This window comes from Orbicella faveolata, unplaced genomic scaffold (genome assembly GCF_042242905.1).
Source record: "Orbicella faveolata isolate gen_17 unplaced genomic scaffold, um_ofav_v1 contig_4, whole genome shotgun sequence".
Classification (NCBI taxonomy): Eukaryota; Metazoa; Cnidaria; class Anthozoa; order Scleractinia; family Merulinidae; genus Orbicella; species Orbicella faveolata.
The window spans coordinates 5,145,816-5,163,930 of record NW_028301569.1 but is presented as its reverse complement, the minus strand read 5'-3'; the positions used below and the strand labels follow the sequence as shown (position 1 = coordinate 5,163,930).

The window sequence follows — 18,115 nt, the reverse complement described above, 5'->3', positions numbered from 1 at the left end:
AGGGTTTAACTTTCATTTAATGTTTCTCGTTTTTTGCTACAGAAATGTCAGAAAACATACATTGTCTGAAAGTCTTATTTACATCTGCGAATCTATTCAGTTATTACGTGCACTTAAATGACAGATCACTCAATATTTGTTTGTTCATAATAACCAGATATCAGAAATTTGCAATAGTTGCCGCTCGATATGTCAAACAGATCATCTTTAGCCCTTTTCCATTAGGGTAAAACCATGTGGTTCCTTTTGTACGCTTGTGTCGTGCATTTTCTTTTTTGTTTTGTTTTGATTTTTGTTTGCTCCTGTTGGCCCATTCACGCCAATTATTTCACACCTCACAGTTCCTTCTTGTTGTAAGTTTTATCTCACCTAACAGGACATCGTGAACTGAAAGATCAATTTCGCTGGTAACAAGTTATACTTCCAAGCATCTGTAAGTCTGTCTGTTATATTTATTACCTGCCTCCTTTTTGATAACCACAGCTGTCGGCCGATTGCTTTTATTGACATAACTAATTATGAAAAGTGTCCAAGAATTGCTAACCATTGATTACTGGTATGATAATAACTGGCAGCTTTAATACAAATGGTAAAATAAGCAGTGAAACAGTCACCATGTGTCTTTTCACCGAGTTACTCCCTAACGTCACAGTTCGCTTTCTTTGGAGCTCATTTTTATTTAAGATATTACCAACTATTTGATTCGTTTCCTTAGAAACAGCAGGCATGTCTTCTTTGTCCACTCCACTTAGAAAGTTTTCTCGTCTTTTGTTTGAAATCGTTAACTTTGAACGCGATTTTTAAGAGCTTTCAGGATCTTTTAAAATGTGTATAAAATGAAGAACACTAAATACTTTTTCACTGCCTCACGAAAACGCAGAACAAAGATGCAGTAAAGTATAAGTGTAGATATGAACCGCTCCCTTCTCTGGTGAAAAACGTATAGACATGTGCTGTACACAAGCTGTCTTCGCTGAGATCACCTACGTTTTAGGTATCCATTTATCACTTGTCATATGTCAGTTTTATTTTTCTAATTAGATCTACAGGGTCCCTTAAAGACAACGCCTATACCACATTCCCCATCACTTTCAACAGAGAGCCCTGCAATAACGAAGGTGCACTTTTGGAAGAAGAGCTGCACAAGATTAGTAAGTTTTGCTTACTTTCTTTCACGGGTAAAACGTTTTGGTGATGTATAGTTCACATAATTAACTGCTTTCGATAGTGTGATTCAAGAGCAAACTTGTAAAAGAACATACACTAATCCACCTTCTTCGAAGGGACATTTTATTTCTATTTTATAACAGATTAAGGCCAAAAAAATGGCATATAAAAATTAACATTGACTACATGTTTTGTCGTCGCAGTTTCTATGCGTTTCAGGATGGTAGAGAAAATGCCACGAAGAACGTACAAAGCTCAGTGGGAAATTCGTTACAGATGTAGAAACATGAGAGATTTCGCGTTGTATTTTTCTATTTTCGGTCCATGTATTGCAATTATTCAAGTTTTGGGGGGTCTTTGGCATGCTTTTAGACCCTTTCAGAATTAATTCGTATAGTTTAGAACACAACGGAAGGATGCAGTTTATCCCATACTTTTGCTGCTGTCCTTGCAGTTGTCCTTGGAGAAATATAAAAAGGTAAAAGAAATATAACGATGCTAAATGGTGTAGATCGGCGCAATATCACAGCCATGAATACCAAAGCCTCGTCAGGATAGGCGATAACTTTGCTTGTAAGTATTTGATTGTTGGTTCTTTTGTCTATTCTGTAGTTAAGGAGACCGTTTTCTCAACTCGGGAGTGCATTTTGAAACTTGAATTGATTGTTCTTTTAGCTGTATGTTCTTTTCTTTTTACTAACGTACCGGCTGAGCAGACAAGGGTTTGCAGTTCAGCTGCTTTGGTTGTATGTGCAATCACTTCGCAGTATTACACTTGGTATCTATACTAGTTACTGAATAGTTAGCAGAAAATGTTGCCTACTATAATGATATATAGTTTTAGATTTTAGTGCTTCCTTTCTCCTTAAACCTAATGCTAATATTAATGTTAGATTCTTACCCAAAGACTATCACAAGGAACAATCAAATTTTTCAGTTCCGTTCCTTCTTGTGCACTAATCGAAATCTTTTGGATCATTGAGTCATTTACTTTCGTGGATAGGATTTTTAGAAAGAAAATCGCTAGGAAACGTACAATGAAATTGTTACAAATTTTAAGTGACACAGACAAACTTTTAACGTGGAGCATGCTACAGAAATTCTCGCACTGACGAATGCTGACGGATTATTCGGTACCCAAATCAATAAGTGATTTCGATTCTATCCCAATGGAAAGAATTAACGTTTCTTCAGTTTACTCATACACAATTCCTTGATTGAAAACTTTTTTCGGAGTGCTATGAACTGATGAAGGAATATTGTAGGAGGAAAAATGTTGCCATCCTTAAATTTCCATCAACAAATGAAACATGGCACAAATTATAACTTCTTTCCTCACTGCAGTTATAACCTTCAAGTCTAAAACAAGAAAAAATTCAAGAACAAAAGAAAGTAGTTTTCTTACCTATGTGCCCAGTGACATTGCTGTAATCGTGGAATCCCGTAATACTAGAAACTTTTTGTACACCTTTAAGGTTATGCTAACAAAACGGCGGAAAGAGCTGATATCGCCGAAAGGTTATTTGATGAATTAAATTACCAACTACTAAAGAAACAATTTTTAAGGCAAAGTTAACAAAGGTAATAAAAAGACAACTGGACTACACCAATTTAAAGAGGCACTATATCAGTAGATATGCCGCAATACCTGTTCAGAATGGAGCTGAAATTATAACAAAGTATTTGAGGTTACGCACAAAATGTGCCTAAGACATAAAAATGATGGAATAAGTGTAGCTTCTAAGGGACAGAAAATTGAAATTAACAAAGTCCTATTTACTCTTAGAGTTGTGATCTCTGTCTTGTAAATCGAAGGCCTCAATCATTCTTACTGAAAAATTTCTCGCCACATAATGTTATTAATCTGGATTTGCTGTGCGAAATGGTTCTCTGGAGCATAGATTCCAGCGAAACGTTTCGCAAAACAAATCCAGAACAACTATGGCATATTTTCGACAAAGAGCTTGGTGAGAACAATGTAAGAAGGAGGCGCAACACTGGTGTACCCAGCCAACGGGTTGCTTCAGTTAGAACGCGTTTGTTTTCGCTTAGGGCTTAATCTCCCTGATGTGGAAGCTGTACATGAGGCTATATGGTAATTGCTTTGGCGAGAGGTAGATTTTAAGGGGCATCACATACATCTTACGACTCAGACACTAAAGTTAATGAAAGGAATAAAAAAACATGTAGCAAATATATTCGAATAATCACATTTTCACCCCTCAGAACTTGCATTAAAATGTTTCCACACAGCTAAACTAAAGAGAATTCTAAGTTTTAATCACTAAATTTATTTTTAATCAAGCTAATTGTAAACATATCTTGATTAAAATAACGCTGGCTAAAAGGTTTCCAGCACTTAAAACTAAGCCTCAGAAAGGTGTAATTTCTATTAAACAGAGAAAGTTTGCGACTTATGAAATAATCGGCGAAAGTTTTATTTATGATAAAAAAATAAATAAATAAATAAATTATTATCTTTCTTTAGCCTTTATTTTAATCATTTTAGATCTCTGATTCATCCTTCATGTTCCTTAGCTTCAACAAACCTTTTTTTTAGCTTGGATAGTTTGTTACTCCATTTTTCATCAGACCAAGTGATGATACTTGAGAATTCCTGCTTTCAGATTTTCAAATAGTTGGGTGTATATGAATGAACAGTTTTTAATTGGATCAAAGAAAAATTCTCTTGAGAATAGCACGTGATATAAGAATATAATAGAGGCAGCGTGGCCGAGTGGTTTAGGGCGCTGGTGTTATAATCCGGGGGTCCCGGGTTCAAGGCCTCCACCCGGCCACTAGAGGGATATGTTTCTCGGTAGTCCCTGGTTCAAATCCTCGGTCACGCTTTGTAAATAGCCAACTGGTCTGCCTCCTGCCAGTTGGGATTTTTAACTATATTACGTTCATGTGAAATGTTTGTTTCCTTTGTTTCAGTGACATGCCTGTAAACTAGCTAAGCTTAGTGCTTGTATAGCTAAGTGCATGGCCACTATAAAGAAGATTTACATAGTTTTTACATTTACATAACGAGAAAACAAAAAGCTCAAGCTAGAAAGGTCTTGTTGAGCTACCCACAGAGTCAGTGATTAATTTCCAGGAAAACTACACGAAAAAACAAAAAGGAAAAAAACTCTCACCGAAGCGTTGTCTGTTTGTTGTGTTTAGTTGATATATACTTGTTTCTTTCAGTTAAAGTGGCATGCTTGAGAGCAAAACGTATTTTCCATAGATATCCTCTAAATTTTTCGAAAATATAAACTGTCGTATTTCTGGCATTTTTTAAGTTATAACCGATAAAACGAAAAAAATGGTCAAAATGTTTGTCACCTGACCCCAGACTTGAAAGGGCCTATAGTCGATGATATTATCAGCATCTGTGTATACTTTCATTTCAGGTCTGACTGTTAACGAACTACATCAAATTCAGTGGCATATTGGTAATGGAAGAGACCATCAAGGCGTGTCACCTTCGCCAGTCCAACTCAGGAGAGTTTCACCGTTGGAGAGGGTGCTTTCAAATTTGAACAGAAATGCAAACGGGACTGGAAGTGTTATTAAAGTCAATTTCGCGCCTCGTTAGTTTAAATCCACAAAATAATACGCCATTAATAAAATCTACGTATTGTGAGTTTTATGACAAGTCTAATTATTCTTGCATTTATATATGATCTATTAGAGAATAGACGCATAGCTGACGCCATTAACATTCCTTTTCTGTTTCTTTATTATATAATACAAGTAGATTCCATGTTGCCGTGCGTCTGTTTGATCAGGAACGGATCACAGAAAACGTCAAAATGAGATAAAAACATCAGTTACACATTGGGCTATTACCTCGTGTGCCACTTTGTTTTCTTACCACATGTTGATGTCATTTGTGATCTATTACTGAACAGACGAACGGCATCATGGAATCTGTCTGTTAATTTGAAATTTTCTACTCCACACAACCTCATTTTTCGCTCTTTTGAGCTCTTTGTTAAGCTGCACGACAATGTTTGAGTATGCATCATCACAAGGACAGTAACGTTTGGAATTATTTCAGTAAATTTGCGCAACAATTAACCGACTTGTGTATATAAAACACGACTGAGATATAGTTTGCTTCCATGGAATCATCTTCAATATTTTTAAGTCAAAACCCTAAAGACCAGGCTTAGATACTAATTCTCCCAAATCAGATGATTTTTCCACACGCCTTATCTCTGAAACGACGTCATTAACCCTCACTTTTTTTCTTGCGTTTTCGACACAAGTAATTCATTACCTGACTAGAGTGGAAGTCTGAAAAAAGCCACGTGTATCTGTAAGGATTTTTTTTTTACGCAAGTGTCCTTTATAAGATTAAATTTGGAAATACAGTTAACGATAAAGATTAGCGAAAAAACTGAGCAACGACGTTTCGGTGTCATCCTGGCACCATTTTCAAGTTAAAAAATATTTGTGCGAAAAGTAAATTAATTTATACCAATGGTAGAGGTGCGAAATTGAATAAATTAAGATTAAGATAGCTGTTCAATGTTCATGTTCATTCCAATGAGGTGTCAAACACTGGTAATGAGTTCAGTGTCTGTTCAAAGCCTAAACAAATACTTTTGCGCGAATGGAGTCTGACTGTGTGTTAAGGCTCGGTTTCTTCTTGCGAATCCACAACATTTCGTGGATCAAGCAATCGAACTTTCCCTGACATTTCTTTAGGATCTTAAAGTTGTTAGTCAGGTCACCAACTGTATCAACTCGGTGTTCATTTTGAAGGTGTTTTCCGATGGCGGTAAATCGGTGTTCCTAAATGCGCTTGTAAAGATGACGGCTAGTGTAACCGACGTATTCTGCATCACACAGATCACATATATAGTTATAAACAACGCACTGTTGATTGATCAAAGGTGGTTTTGGCTCTTGTACTTTGAGATCATCGCCAATTTTACGGCTTCTGAACACCGGCTGTAGTTTGTGATCAAGTTTATTACTCAAGTCCGAGAGATGTTTCTTTACTATGTCCGCTGATTTCTGGTCTTTAAAAGGAAGGACAATGCGGTAGATATTCTCTGTTGGAGGCGTCGATCTTGTGTCTGGTGACATCACTGAATTAACGAAACGGGTGATTGTGGAGTTCACAAGAGAATCTGAGTACTTGAGGTTAGAAAAGATCAGTTTAAGGCGTTCGCATTCTGTTGAGAATAGTTCCCATGTTGAGGACAAGCGGTAAGCACGGTTTAACATGGTTTTAACTAAAGATCTTTTATAGCGGTTGTCGACATGACTTTGGTGGTGTAAGAGGAGACCAGTGTTTGTGGGTTTACGGTAAACACTTGTTACCAGCTTGCAGCCCTTCTTGCATATTTCAATGCCGACAAATGGTAGCTTACCGTTAGATGCGATCTCCATGGTGAAGGATATGGATGGATGACAGTTGTTCAAAGTCTTCAGAAAGGCTTCTGCGGTTGGTATGCTTGGGTCCCCTAATGGCCAATACTTTTCTTTGTTCTATCGAGGAAAAGCTACAAAACGAGAACAAGTTGCCAGACTTCTACAGACGCTACGTGGATGATACACTAGCCACAATGAAAGACATACCAACCGCAGAAGCCTTTCTGAAGACTTTGAACAACTGTCATCCATCCATATCCTTCACCATGGAGATCGCATCTAACGGTAAGCTACCATTTGTCGGCATTGAAATATGCAAGAAGGGCTGCAAGCTGGTAACAAGTGTTTACCGTAAACCCACAAACACTGGTCTCCTCTTACACCACCAAAGTCATGTCGACAACCGCTATAAAAGATCTTTAGTTAAAACCATGTTAAACCGTGCTTACCGCTTGTCCTCAACATGGGAACTATTCTCAACAGAATGCGAACGCCTTAAACTGATCTTTTCTAACCTCAAGTACTCAGATTCTCTTGTGAACTCCACAATCACCCGTTTCGTTAATTCAGTGATGTCACCAGACACAAGATCGACGCCTCCAACAGAGAATATCTACCGCATTGTCCTTCCTTTTAAAGACCAGAAATCAGCGGACATAGTAAAGAAACATCTCTCGGACTTGAGTAATAAACTTGATCACAAACTACAGCCGGTGTTCAGAAGCCGTAAAATTGGCGATGATCTCAAAGTACAAGAGCCAAAACCACCTTTGATCAATCAACAGTGCGTTGTTTATAACTATATATGTGATCTGTGTGATGCAGAATACGTCGGTTACACTAGCCGTCATCTTTACAAGCGCATTTAGGAACACCGATTTACCGCCATCGGAAAACACCTTCAAAATGAACACCGAGTTGATACAGTTGGTGACCTGACTAACAACTTTAAGATCCTAAAGAAATGTCAGGGAAAGTTCGATTGCTTGATCCACGAAATGTTGTGGATTCGCAAGAAGAAACCGAGCCTTAACACACAGTCAGACTCCATTCGCGCAAAAGTATTTGTTTAGGCTTTGAACAGACACTGAACTCATTACCAGTGTTTGACACCTCATTGGAATGAACATGAACATTGAACAGCTATCTTAATCTTAATTTATTCAATTTCGCACCTCTACCATTGGTATAAATTAATTTACTTTTCGCACAAATATTTTTTAACTTGAAAATGGTGCCAGGATGACACCGAAACGTCGTTGCTCAGTTTTTTCGCTAATCTTTATCGTTAAGTGTCCTTTAGCTCTGGTATTGGGAAAATCTTGGCATGTGCTGAGGTATCGACGTGAATGTTTTAGTCTCCTTCGCAGCCGTTATTAGGGTCTTCAGACAGCGCCTCTCCGTGGGGAGAAAGCGTTGCGTGACTATATATGAATGTTTAGGAGAAATCAAAAAAAAAAAAAAAAAGCTGTGAAAATGTTCGTCTGCGTCTTGTGTGCATGTGTTCACAGCTGTTCACATTGTCGAAAAATTCTGTTTTCTTCAAATCTATAGAAACAGGGGAAATGTTTAAATTATGAGACAGTAAAACGCCACCCCTTACCTCGTCAAGTCTCCCGGTTTGCGCTGGGACCCAGTTCTTTAGCGATTCTGTCTGCGCATTCAACCATCGAACAAAAATACGAGGAAACAAAGGGCTGAACAGTCTAATTCACTGGTTGATCTTTCCTCAAAACTGTGTGACTACAGTAGCTACAGATCTAGTTAATCAAGTCATGTGTTCCCAGAACCACTAATTTCCTCGTGCCAAGGCCCCACGTCGCAGGTTAAGAGCAAAAGGCGGTCTATGAACGAGGACGATTGGAAAGCAGAGAAAAATGTAGCCAATCAAATCATGCATCTCCAGAGCCACCTCTTAGCTTGTTCCAAGGTTCCGCTGGATGAAAGGGACCGGTGGCCCTGGGGACGAAAAATAGTGAAATACTTGCTCGAGGGGACTAGGGAGGGAAATCTAATCTATTTGCTGGATTGACGTCAATCCGGCTGATATTTACAGTTGAAACCCTATAACTCAAACCTTTAGGGGTATACGAAAAAATAGCTAGATATCCCTAACTCTCAAACGCCCTAAACAACACTGAGCGATCCCTAGATCCCTTATTAGGCGGGAAGGAGAGGCGCTGAGACTAAAACACAAGAAATAGCAACCGCCCAAGCACCTTCCCCTTACTCGGGGCCCTGAATTCTCCACGGTGGACCAGTCCACTAGTGCTTCAACGCTTTGCATCTCAGTTTCAGGCGTATACACTTCTCTATTTTTAGATACAGATGAACTAAAAATCGCTTTACGGGCCCGAAAAGTTTCCTGGGCTTTCGAGAAACGGGTCCCAGAAAAGCCGTAGCAAAATCTCAAACCTTATGATTACAGAGCTGTTTCATTCACATATTCTAAATACGAAGAGAGGATTTCTTCATACAACAAGTTTCAGGCATATACACCTCTCTGTTTTTAGATAATGGCGTTTCCGGGGCTTTCGAGAAACGAACTCCTGCTGGTTCCATTGCTACGGCTGAGGCGGAGCTCTGGGTACGAAAGTGGTATCACACGCGGTTTTGCCTGGAAACTAAATGTGTGCAATATGGCGGCCGTGTCGATGTTGTTTGGTGGCCGAGTGCGATCATGTGTTTTACGGACTTATCTTTTGAAACCCTCTGTTACATTTGAAACAAGATGGCTCTACAAGTTAAGTTTATGTAAATGGAGACCTCATGGTGGAAGAAGATGGAATCCGCTACGACATTTATCAACGAGTGTCTCTGCTAGAAAGCAAGCCGATCACGAGGACAAAGATCGAAGAATCATGGTTGTGTTAAGAAGGAGAAAAGGAGAGCTAGTACCACAACTACGCGAGGTAGATCTGCTTGAATACTTCTCAGCATATGGAGAGATTGAAGATGTGAGTTGGGTACAACCCAAGAAGAAGGATCTTGATGGTGGTAAAGGATATGGGTTTGTTTCATTTGCCAGTACAGCTTCCCTCAAGCAAGCCGTAGCCTCCAAACAACATACGTTGAATGGCAGGCAAGTTTTGGTGTTTCCAGCATCTGCACAGACGGCATCCACCCAGTCAGATTCCTCTGGGGCAGCATCGGTGGAAACATCATCTGAAAGAATGCCATTGGCACAGTCTGCGTCTGCTCGGTCAGTATCAGCACAGGCGTTAGCTGCATGGATGTCTGCAGAGACAACACCTGCAAAGGAGGCAGCTATACAAACAGCATCTCCACAAGCAGAGTCTATGCAAGCCGCATCTACACAGGCGGCATCCACACCGATGGCATCCACACCGATGGCATCCACACCGATGGCATCCACACAGATGGCATCCACACAGATGGCAACTGTACAGGCAGCATCTCCACAACCAATATCTGCACAGGCAGCATCCACACAAGTGAAATCTGCATTGTCAGCATCTGTGCAAACACAATTTGCCCAAGCATCATCTTCATGGACCAAAAGCCCCGCAGATGAGAAAAGAAAGATTTTAGTCTCACGACGTAGAGGATCTGGAGGAGAAATGTCCTTAAAAAGTGTGCGTGATTATTTCTCAGCATTTGGAAAGATAGAAAGTATTCATGAAACCAAGGATCTTATTGACATAATTTTTGAGAGTGCAGATAGTGTTGAGCGTGTCATGTGTGTGCCGCACCATAGAATCAATGATGTCATGGTTCTGGTAATCTTAGCATATTCTGATAAAAACCAAAAACTGCTGCGGCTTGAGAGAGCAATGGATGAAGTGAAAGCCAAGCAAGATCCAAGGAATATGAAAATTGCCGAAAAAGAAGGAAGGAAAGTTGTATTCATGACTCCCTCAAGGTTTAAACATTCTATCAACAAAGAAAGCTTGGAAGAGTATTTTTCTTGCTATGGAGAAATCGAAGAGATACTCATCATGGATTCTAAAGGTTACGGTTATATTACATTTAAGGAGGTCCTTGTTGCAGAGCAGGTCTTGAAAGATGGAGACCACAAGGTTGGCGATACAGATATTTATGTGAAAATGTCGTTGGCAAGCCACAAGAATCGTCGGAGTAGTCAAGAAGAGGAAAATAAAATCTGGGTGTCCAATATCACTGGAGAAACATCAGAGAAAGAAATTCAGGATTATTTTTCGAAATTCGGGAAAGTAGCAGAAGTCCTGTTTATCAACAAACATCGATCTGGTGACACAAGAGATTCCTGCCTAGTTGCCTTTGAATCTATTGATGGTGGAATTGGATCTTTAAATGATACATTTCATCAGATATCTTCCCAGGATCAGGCTGTTGTTGTGAAAGTTGTAGATGATAAATTTTCAGGCCGACCCCATTTGCCAAAACTACATGTGAGTGATGTTCCTGAGGATGTGACATTGGAAATGTTACGAAACTATTTTGAAGGGTTCGGATCTATTGAGTACCTAGGGTTCACAAATTATCATTCTGAAAAGGTAGCATCAACATTGACAGGCGTTTCTGTGGCTTTTAGCAATGAAGAGGCACTAGAAAATGCCTTGAACAGGACAATTCATGAAGTAAATGGGTGCAAGCTGAGAGTACAGAAAGCAAACCGCTCATTTGCTGGTCAGCCATCTGACTTTCTGAGTCTTAGAGTATTGATGACCAAATTACCAGAAAATCTTGATGAACTAGCTGTGAAAGATTATCTATTGGGACAGTCTTGCAGAGTCAAGTCGGTGAGATTTCTCTTGCCGACAGTTTGTATCGCTAACTTGTGGAACTTGCGTGATGTGAACAGATTAGTGGACATTGCTGGTTCAAAGGGGCATGTCATTGGTGGAAATCCAATCTCACTGCGTCGGTTTCACTGGGTCAAAGCACAAGAGGAAGGAGTGAATCTTGGTGAAAGTTAATCTTCACAAATCAGTGGTGAAGCTTGTACAAACTTGATTTGTTTTTCAGATGAGTTCAATAGTTTGAATAATTATTACTAACATGTATTTTGAGTGGAGGCATTCACCCTCAATCCTGGGAGGGTTGAGACCCGAAGATTTTTGATTTCATATATTCCATCTGTTTCAATTTGACAATGTTCAATTATGTTGTTTTAATCACAGCATAACATTGTCTCGTTTGCTAAAAGAAAGGTATCGACATGAGTGCTCTTCAGAGGTTTGTACACATCACTCATGTTTAGATGCCCATATTTGTTACCTCTGTGTGAGAAATAATTTTGTTATATAAACACCAATGAAATACCAGGCGAGCTTTTGTTCAAAAACATGATATCTTCTCACGAGAAAATAACATATATCTTCACTTGAAAAAAGATCGTGTTGCTATGGTAACATACTTTTGCAGCAAAAGTTGAAACGTTTGTTATTTCATTGGTGTTGATATAATAAATAGAATGTTACATGGTTGCTTGGAGATACAAAATTTATCGAAAATTCTTTCACGAGTGAGCGCAGCAAACAAGTGAAATATTTTTCAACACTTGAAGAGAAATTTTTTATCTCCGCACAGCCATGTAATTTTGTCTATATACTATTATAGTTCCACATGCAATCAAAGTTGAGACCTTAAGACATTATATTTGTGCATAATTGATGCAAAGTGCTTGGCTTATTTATGAAAACAAGAACTTAAGTAGTACAATGTAAGTGAGTCATATAATTATTCTAGACAATAATTAAGAAATAGAAAACATGTTCTGTGTTACTATCAAGTTACAGAAACACAAGTGAAAATGGTGTGGGAACACAAGCCAACAAGGGAGTATTTGCACAGCTTTTTCAAGTTCTCCCAAACTTCCATGAGTGTTTCTAAAACTCATAAGAGACATTGAAAACATGTATTCTATTTCTTTTAGAAAACAACTTGTTTACTTTGACCATGAAAATGTAACTTTTCTTTGTTTGTGCCATCATTACGTTAACAGCTCGTGCTAGTTTGAGTTATAGAAACATGATTTTAAACCAATCAGCACGTGTATTTTCTCTTGGCTATTTTCTAATAATGGTTTATTCCACAACTTGTTCGTGGTGTTAATTTGTTATCTCAGTTAATTCTAGATTTCAGCTATATGTCATTTATTTTCTTCTAGTTAGTTACGTTTTTTTTTTCTTTTTTCAATTTATCCCTGATGAAGAATAGTTATTTTCCAAGGATAAATTGAAAAATAAGTTAACTAGCTAGGAAAAAAAAAATAAAATAAAAACCTGCGATCAAAAATTAACTACAACATCCACTTGGTGGCTTTTTAAGACCTAAATAGCATATGCTACTGGAAAGTAAGCTTAAATATTATGACAGTGAATGACTTACTTAAAGTATTGCGGTGAGAATTAGGGTTATCAATGAGAATTTAAACATCTTGCACTTTTATTTACTGAAATAAAAACTTCCATGTGACATTGCAAGTGGAGAATCATTTTTCAAATGTCTAACAATGTCTGGCAGAGTGTTGAATGATTGAGCATCCATTGAGTAAAACAAGTGTCTGATTTGTCAGGAACAGAAAGTGTCAGCGCGACCAACAGTTGCAGATATTAGTAATAACATAAAGTGTGAAAATGTAGTTGAAAATGGTTCAGAAAGCTCTAATAGTTAAACAATGCCTTATGACGGTCCCAATTTCAGCAAGCTCAATAGTATTCCGTCCTTTCACATGGAGGTAACCAATTTAGTTTAATATCACTCCAGCTACAGTGTTGTCCTAGGATAATGCGGTAAAACTTCTTTGAACTTGCTGTAAGCAAGAGATCAGAGATCTTTAATTTATTGTAGCCGGGTCTTTATCCCTGTGTAACTGTGTTCTTAGGTGAAACCCTTTGTTCTCTATTGTCTCTCCCCATTCACGTCATGGGAGTCTGGTAAATATTCAATGTACTACCCATTGTCTAACTAGTGCATTGTACTTCCACCAAGTGAGTGATCTGGGCTTGTGTCCTTGCTGGGATAAGAGCACAGTGTTGCGCTCTTAGGCAAGACATTTGGAGGCTTGCCCGGGAGTAGAAATAATCCAAGATGCTTCATGCTCTGCCTTAATGGGCCACTAAACTAGCGTGTAATCTTAAATGTCTCTCCCACCCTCTCATATTTTACTCCATCTTAACCTGCGAGGGAGTAGTACCCATTCAGAGAACAGGGGTGTAGCTAGGGAGGTCCTGGGGTACCTGAGTCCCCCCCCCCCCCCTTTTGTAAGCCTTCTTTAAGCAATCAATTAAATTACAATAGGTGGCGAAAACAAAATGACAATCTGATGAATACCGTCAGTTTGACACAGTGTAATGCAAATGAAAAAGTCAACGGAGAAATCGGCTGGTTATTTGTGCTTAAGGTGGTATGGTACCCTCAATATGGACCAAAAAGTTTGTTTAAATATGGTGAAGAAAGATCAATTGTGTGCTATTGCACTCAAGAAGAGAAATTAAATTTCTAGAGTTTTACTCAAAATGGTTGCTATGGAAACCAGCCACAGCCTTTTGAAGTAGTGTTTTATAGTATTGACGCCAACACTTCCTGCTCTTTTACAAAACAAGAATTGACTGTCAAATAAGCATATCATGTAAGTTTCTGTTTTGTTCTGTGATATGAACCTAAGTTTTGACAGTTAACTCTTATTTTCAGTGCTTTTTACAGCTTTATTTGGAAATAACCTTATTTTTTACCACCCCCAGTGGACAAAATCATCTCATGTCACGTGGCAGACCTTAAAATGTTACGATTTTTTTGGTTTATATCATCATGACACTATTGGTCTTTGATGAGTCCAAGTTTCAGAAATTCTACTTAAAAAACCTTGCAAAGTAGAAATGTTGGCGCGAAGTCAGTCGGTGCAAAAGTAAACTTTTGAGAAAAATGCACTTTAAGTTTTTTACACGAAGTATTAAGCATTTAATGAGTCACAAATAGTGGGGGGGGGGGGTGCAGATTGGATCTCGGGGGAGGGGGTGCAATGGTTGTTCTATTTTGTAAAAAGTTACCGCAGTTGTGGGAAATATTCCTTGTCATAAGGGAAATGAATGAGCCTGTGATGGCACAGCTTTTCACAAATAATTATACCAATCGAGTTGTGCATGTCTTAAAAGTTTTTTCTAAATAGTTTCGTTCATATAAGTTAAAAATAATCTATATTTTTGGTCACGTTCACGTGAAAAAACTTATACCACTGTGTACTTTCCTTAAATTTCACACTCATCTGGAAGGAAATTCGGCAAGATCGTTTCAAAATGTTTTTGACAAGTCCTCAAGGGTCTTAAGTCTTGTATTTCCAAGAAATTGAATTTTTCATGAACATCGCCATATTTTAGGGTACCATACCACCTTAATTAGCTTGTGTCTGGCCCAGTCATCGAGGAATCTGGGTACGAGCTTGGTGCTGACCAAAACGACAGAGGGCGCTGGGTTCAACATCGTCCTTCCCATGATGCTAGCAGGGAATTCAACATGGCGGCTTCAATGTCTTTTGCGAAGAGATTGCAATGTTCATTTTTCAAGATTTCTTTGGGGAACCCTGGGCTACCGTTTACTCACACTTTAAGTCTAGTTGGAAATAGTCAGTTGCTTTTTTCCAGACGTTTGTGTTACGCTTCTAGAAATCTTTACCCCGAAGATCAAGGCCGGAAAATAATGGTGGCTGGATTGAGAGAAGGCAAACATGAGACAGACAGAGAGATATTAGAACGTTATTTTAAATCTTTCGGACACATTGAGCGAGTTAAACTTGTTCGAGACCAACTCACTGGCAGATCGAGAGGTTATGGATTCGTTACGTTTAAGAGCTCAAATGTTGTCGACAAAATTTTGTCTGCCGCAAATCACGTGATCGACGGGAAGGGTGTTAGAGTGTCTTTAGCCGTTAAAACTGTCTCAAGATCTGGTGACATTTCGGGTGTAAAGCATGTTTACTCGGGGGAAAAAGAGGAAAGAAAGATTTTTGTGTCTGGGCTGAAAACAGGAGTCCACTGTACAACTGACAATGACTTGAAGGAATATTTTTCTGCTTTTGGAGAAGTGGAAGAGGTGAAGATAGTTGCTTCTAAGAGCTATGGTTTTGTAACATTTAAGACTCCAGAAAGTGTTACGGAGGTGTTGTCAAAGGGTTTGCATTCGATCGCTGGTTGGAAAATCAACGTAGAACTGCCCTTTCGTGGAGATGAGAAAACTGAGATTACAAGAAAGGCAAAAAGGGCTGTTAATGTTTACAATGTATCATCTGCAACTTCTGATGAGGAATTAGTAAGCCACTTGTTAGCTTTTGGAGAGGTTGAAAAAGTTCTAGGCAGAGATTCAGACAAACATAGCAGTCAATGCATGGTGGTGTTTAAGACAGAAAGTGCTGCCAAAATGGCCATGGAGCAACAAGTGCATGAAATTGCCACTGGGGGAACAATCTATGTGAAGCCAATTTCGTGGAAAAGTGCTTCTAAAACTATTCTGTTGCGTGGTACATCTTCAGACATTACATTGGAAGCATTACAACTCTATTTTGAACAGTTTGGACAGATTACACGTATGGATTTAACAAGTGATCATCACCGACCCACTCATGTTAATATACACGGAGTGATGTTCAGGACCCGACCAGACTTGCCGACGATAGAATTTCAGGATGAATGCACCATGGAGAAGGTGTTGCAGCACATCCATGTTATTTGCGGCAAGGAAGTAGAAATAAGGAAGGTTGATGGAAGAGCCATGAACAGTGGTGCATACAGTAAGGAAAGCGATCGAAGTATGATGGTGCTAATTGATCATTTACCTCGTAATGTGAGTAAGAAAACTGTTGTGGATTATTTTACTTCCCTGTCCTTACCAGTCCAGTCCATAGAATTCAAAATGGAACAAGCCCAGACCATGTCATGTGTTGTCGGCTTGTGGAACTTAGATGACATTGATCAAGTTATTGATCAAGTGCCACCAAACGGCAGCATTATAAATATTGATGGCGCTACAGTGCTTGTTCGTCGTCTTCATTGGGAAAGTACACAGGAAGAGGTAGAACATGATTTACATGTAAACACAGAAAATAGTTCTCAATGTAAAGAATGAGTCTTGTAGTTTCCGAGTACAATTAATAAGTTAGTCCATATTTTTAGCTATGTGTGAGAAGTACCAATGTAATAATTTTTTTACTGGTCTTTACACAAATGATTTTTGTTGAGACCTTCAGGTATTAGACTTGCATTGCCATAATGCATGAAAATTACCTGCCTTTATTATATTATGTTACAATGAAGATGAAAATAAATAAGGCACTTTGGAGAGAAGTGACTCATATAATTATTGTGCAGTTCCAGAAAATATCCATACTCCCCCACAGAAGGGATTGGGATTTCCTGGGGGGTGAGGGTTCTCTAAGACCAAAACATTTCAAGAAATGTATCAAGCTTCATTAGAATTTCCAGAGGGTTGGGGGGGGGGGGGGGGGGTCTTGGAAAAAAATCCCTGCTGTGGTGGAGGTATGGATATTTTATAGAATTATACAATTTCTAGACTCGTAAGCATGGGATTTTTGTGTATCAGTCAGAATAGTTAATGCGTAACTGTCCCCTTGTCCCTCTGTTGTTTACTTGGGCTGAAGACACTTCATTCTTACTGTGCCTCTTGCCATCCAGTTCATGAATGCAAAATACAGTGGCCCATTGTTTAGTGCATTGGACTTGGGCCAAGTGATCTGGGCTTGTATTTTGGCTGGGTAAGAGCTGGGTTGTATTGTGCTCTTGGGCAAAGTTTACCCATTGGGCGAACTAGCATTTTAACTGGGGGTGGGGTAGAAATACCCCAACTTGCTTCATGCTATTAGGACTGGGGTGGGGTACCACTAATCTTTACTGCCCTCCTTGCCATCATTTGCATCCATTCACCTGTTAGTTTATTTTATGATGGTATAGGACTCTTCTGGAAGGGGTTGGGGGGAAGTAGTCGTATCCCTTGTTTCTGGCAGTGTTCTTGTTAAGGATTTTCTAGCTTTCTTCTTGGAGGATAAAGCTTGGTTGTGTATTGTACTGAAGTTCTGCAGACCCAACTATTTTACCAGAATGATTTGATTGAATGCTGGGTACTACATGTAATTTGGGAATCACGAATAGTAAAATCCAAGATTGCTGGACATTGGGACTTTTGTTTCAAAATCCAGGACTGTGACTTCATACAATGTTAGACTCTGAGATGGAATGAAACACACAAAAATGAGACCTTGTGACTCAAGACAAATGATAAAAAAAAAGTCAGTATTGTCCTGAATTTACTTTTGATAGCTTAATTCTAGGAAGGGTGCTTATTAGAGAGAGAAAGAGACAGGGGGGGGGGGGGGAGGGGGCGATCATCTGAAATGGGGCACTTATTTCTTTTGAAACATACAAAATGAGAATTATAAATTATTTATCATACAGTACATAAAATAATTACTAATAAAAGATAGTGTAGCAACAGTATCGCAACCTAACACCATGTGTTTTATCATTGGAAAGAGGCTGCTAAATTATTGGAAAGAGAATGGCAAATACATTTGAATCACCACTGGAAATTCGTCTTCTAATGAGTCTGGGTCAGCTAAATCCCG

General features: G+C 38.9%; 2 protein-coding genes and 1 long non-coding RNA gene across 3 annotated transcripts; all 3 read left to right on the top strand.

Moving 5' to 3' along the window:
• Positions 1-4,804, top strand: LOC149101163 (uncharacterized). Its single transcript, XR_016203073.1, has 4 exons — positions 1-433; positions 1,042-1,151; positions 1,622-1,740; positions 4,566-4,804. It is a non-coding gene; the product is annotated as an uncharacterized LOC149101163 (long non-coding RNA).
• Positions 4,805-9,056: 4,252 nt separating this feature from the next.
• Positions 9,057-14,004, top strand: LOC110041209 (uncharacterized). The gene has a single exon (XM_020746491.2). The coding sequence runs from the start codon at positions 9,057-9,059 to the stop codon at positions 11,457-11,459; it is 2,403 nt and encodes an 800-aa protein (XP_020602150.2). The 3' UTR covers positions 11,460-14,004.
• Positions 14,005-14,704: 700 nt separating this feature from the next.
• LOC110041195 (uncharacterized) lies at positions 14,705-16,820 on the top strand. Its single transcript, XM_020746477.2, has one exon. The coding sequence runs from the start codon at positions 14,998-15,000 to the stop codon at positions 16,600-16,602; it is 1,605 nt and encodes a 534-aa protein (XP_020602136.2). The 5' UTR covers positions 14,705-14,997; the 3' UTR covers positions 16,603-16,820.
• Positions 16,821-18,115: the final 1,295 nt, after the last annotated feature.

Coding starts and splice junctions, on each gene's coding strand:
- LOC110041209 (XM_020746491.2), top strand. CDS start 9,057: ATGGCGTTTCCGGGGCTTTCGAGAAACGAACTCCTGCTGGTTCCATTG.
- LOC110041195 (XM_020746477.2), top strand. CDS start 14,998: ATGGCGGCTTCAATGTCTTTTGCGAAGAGATTGCAATGTTCATTTTTC.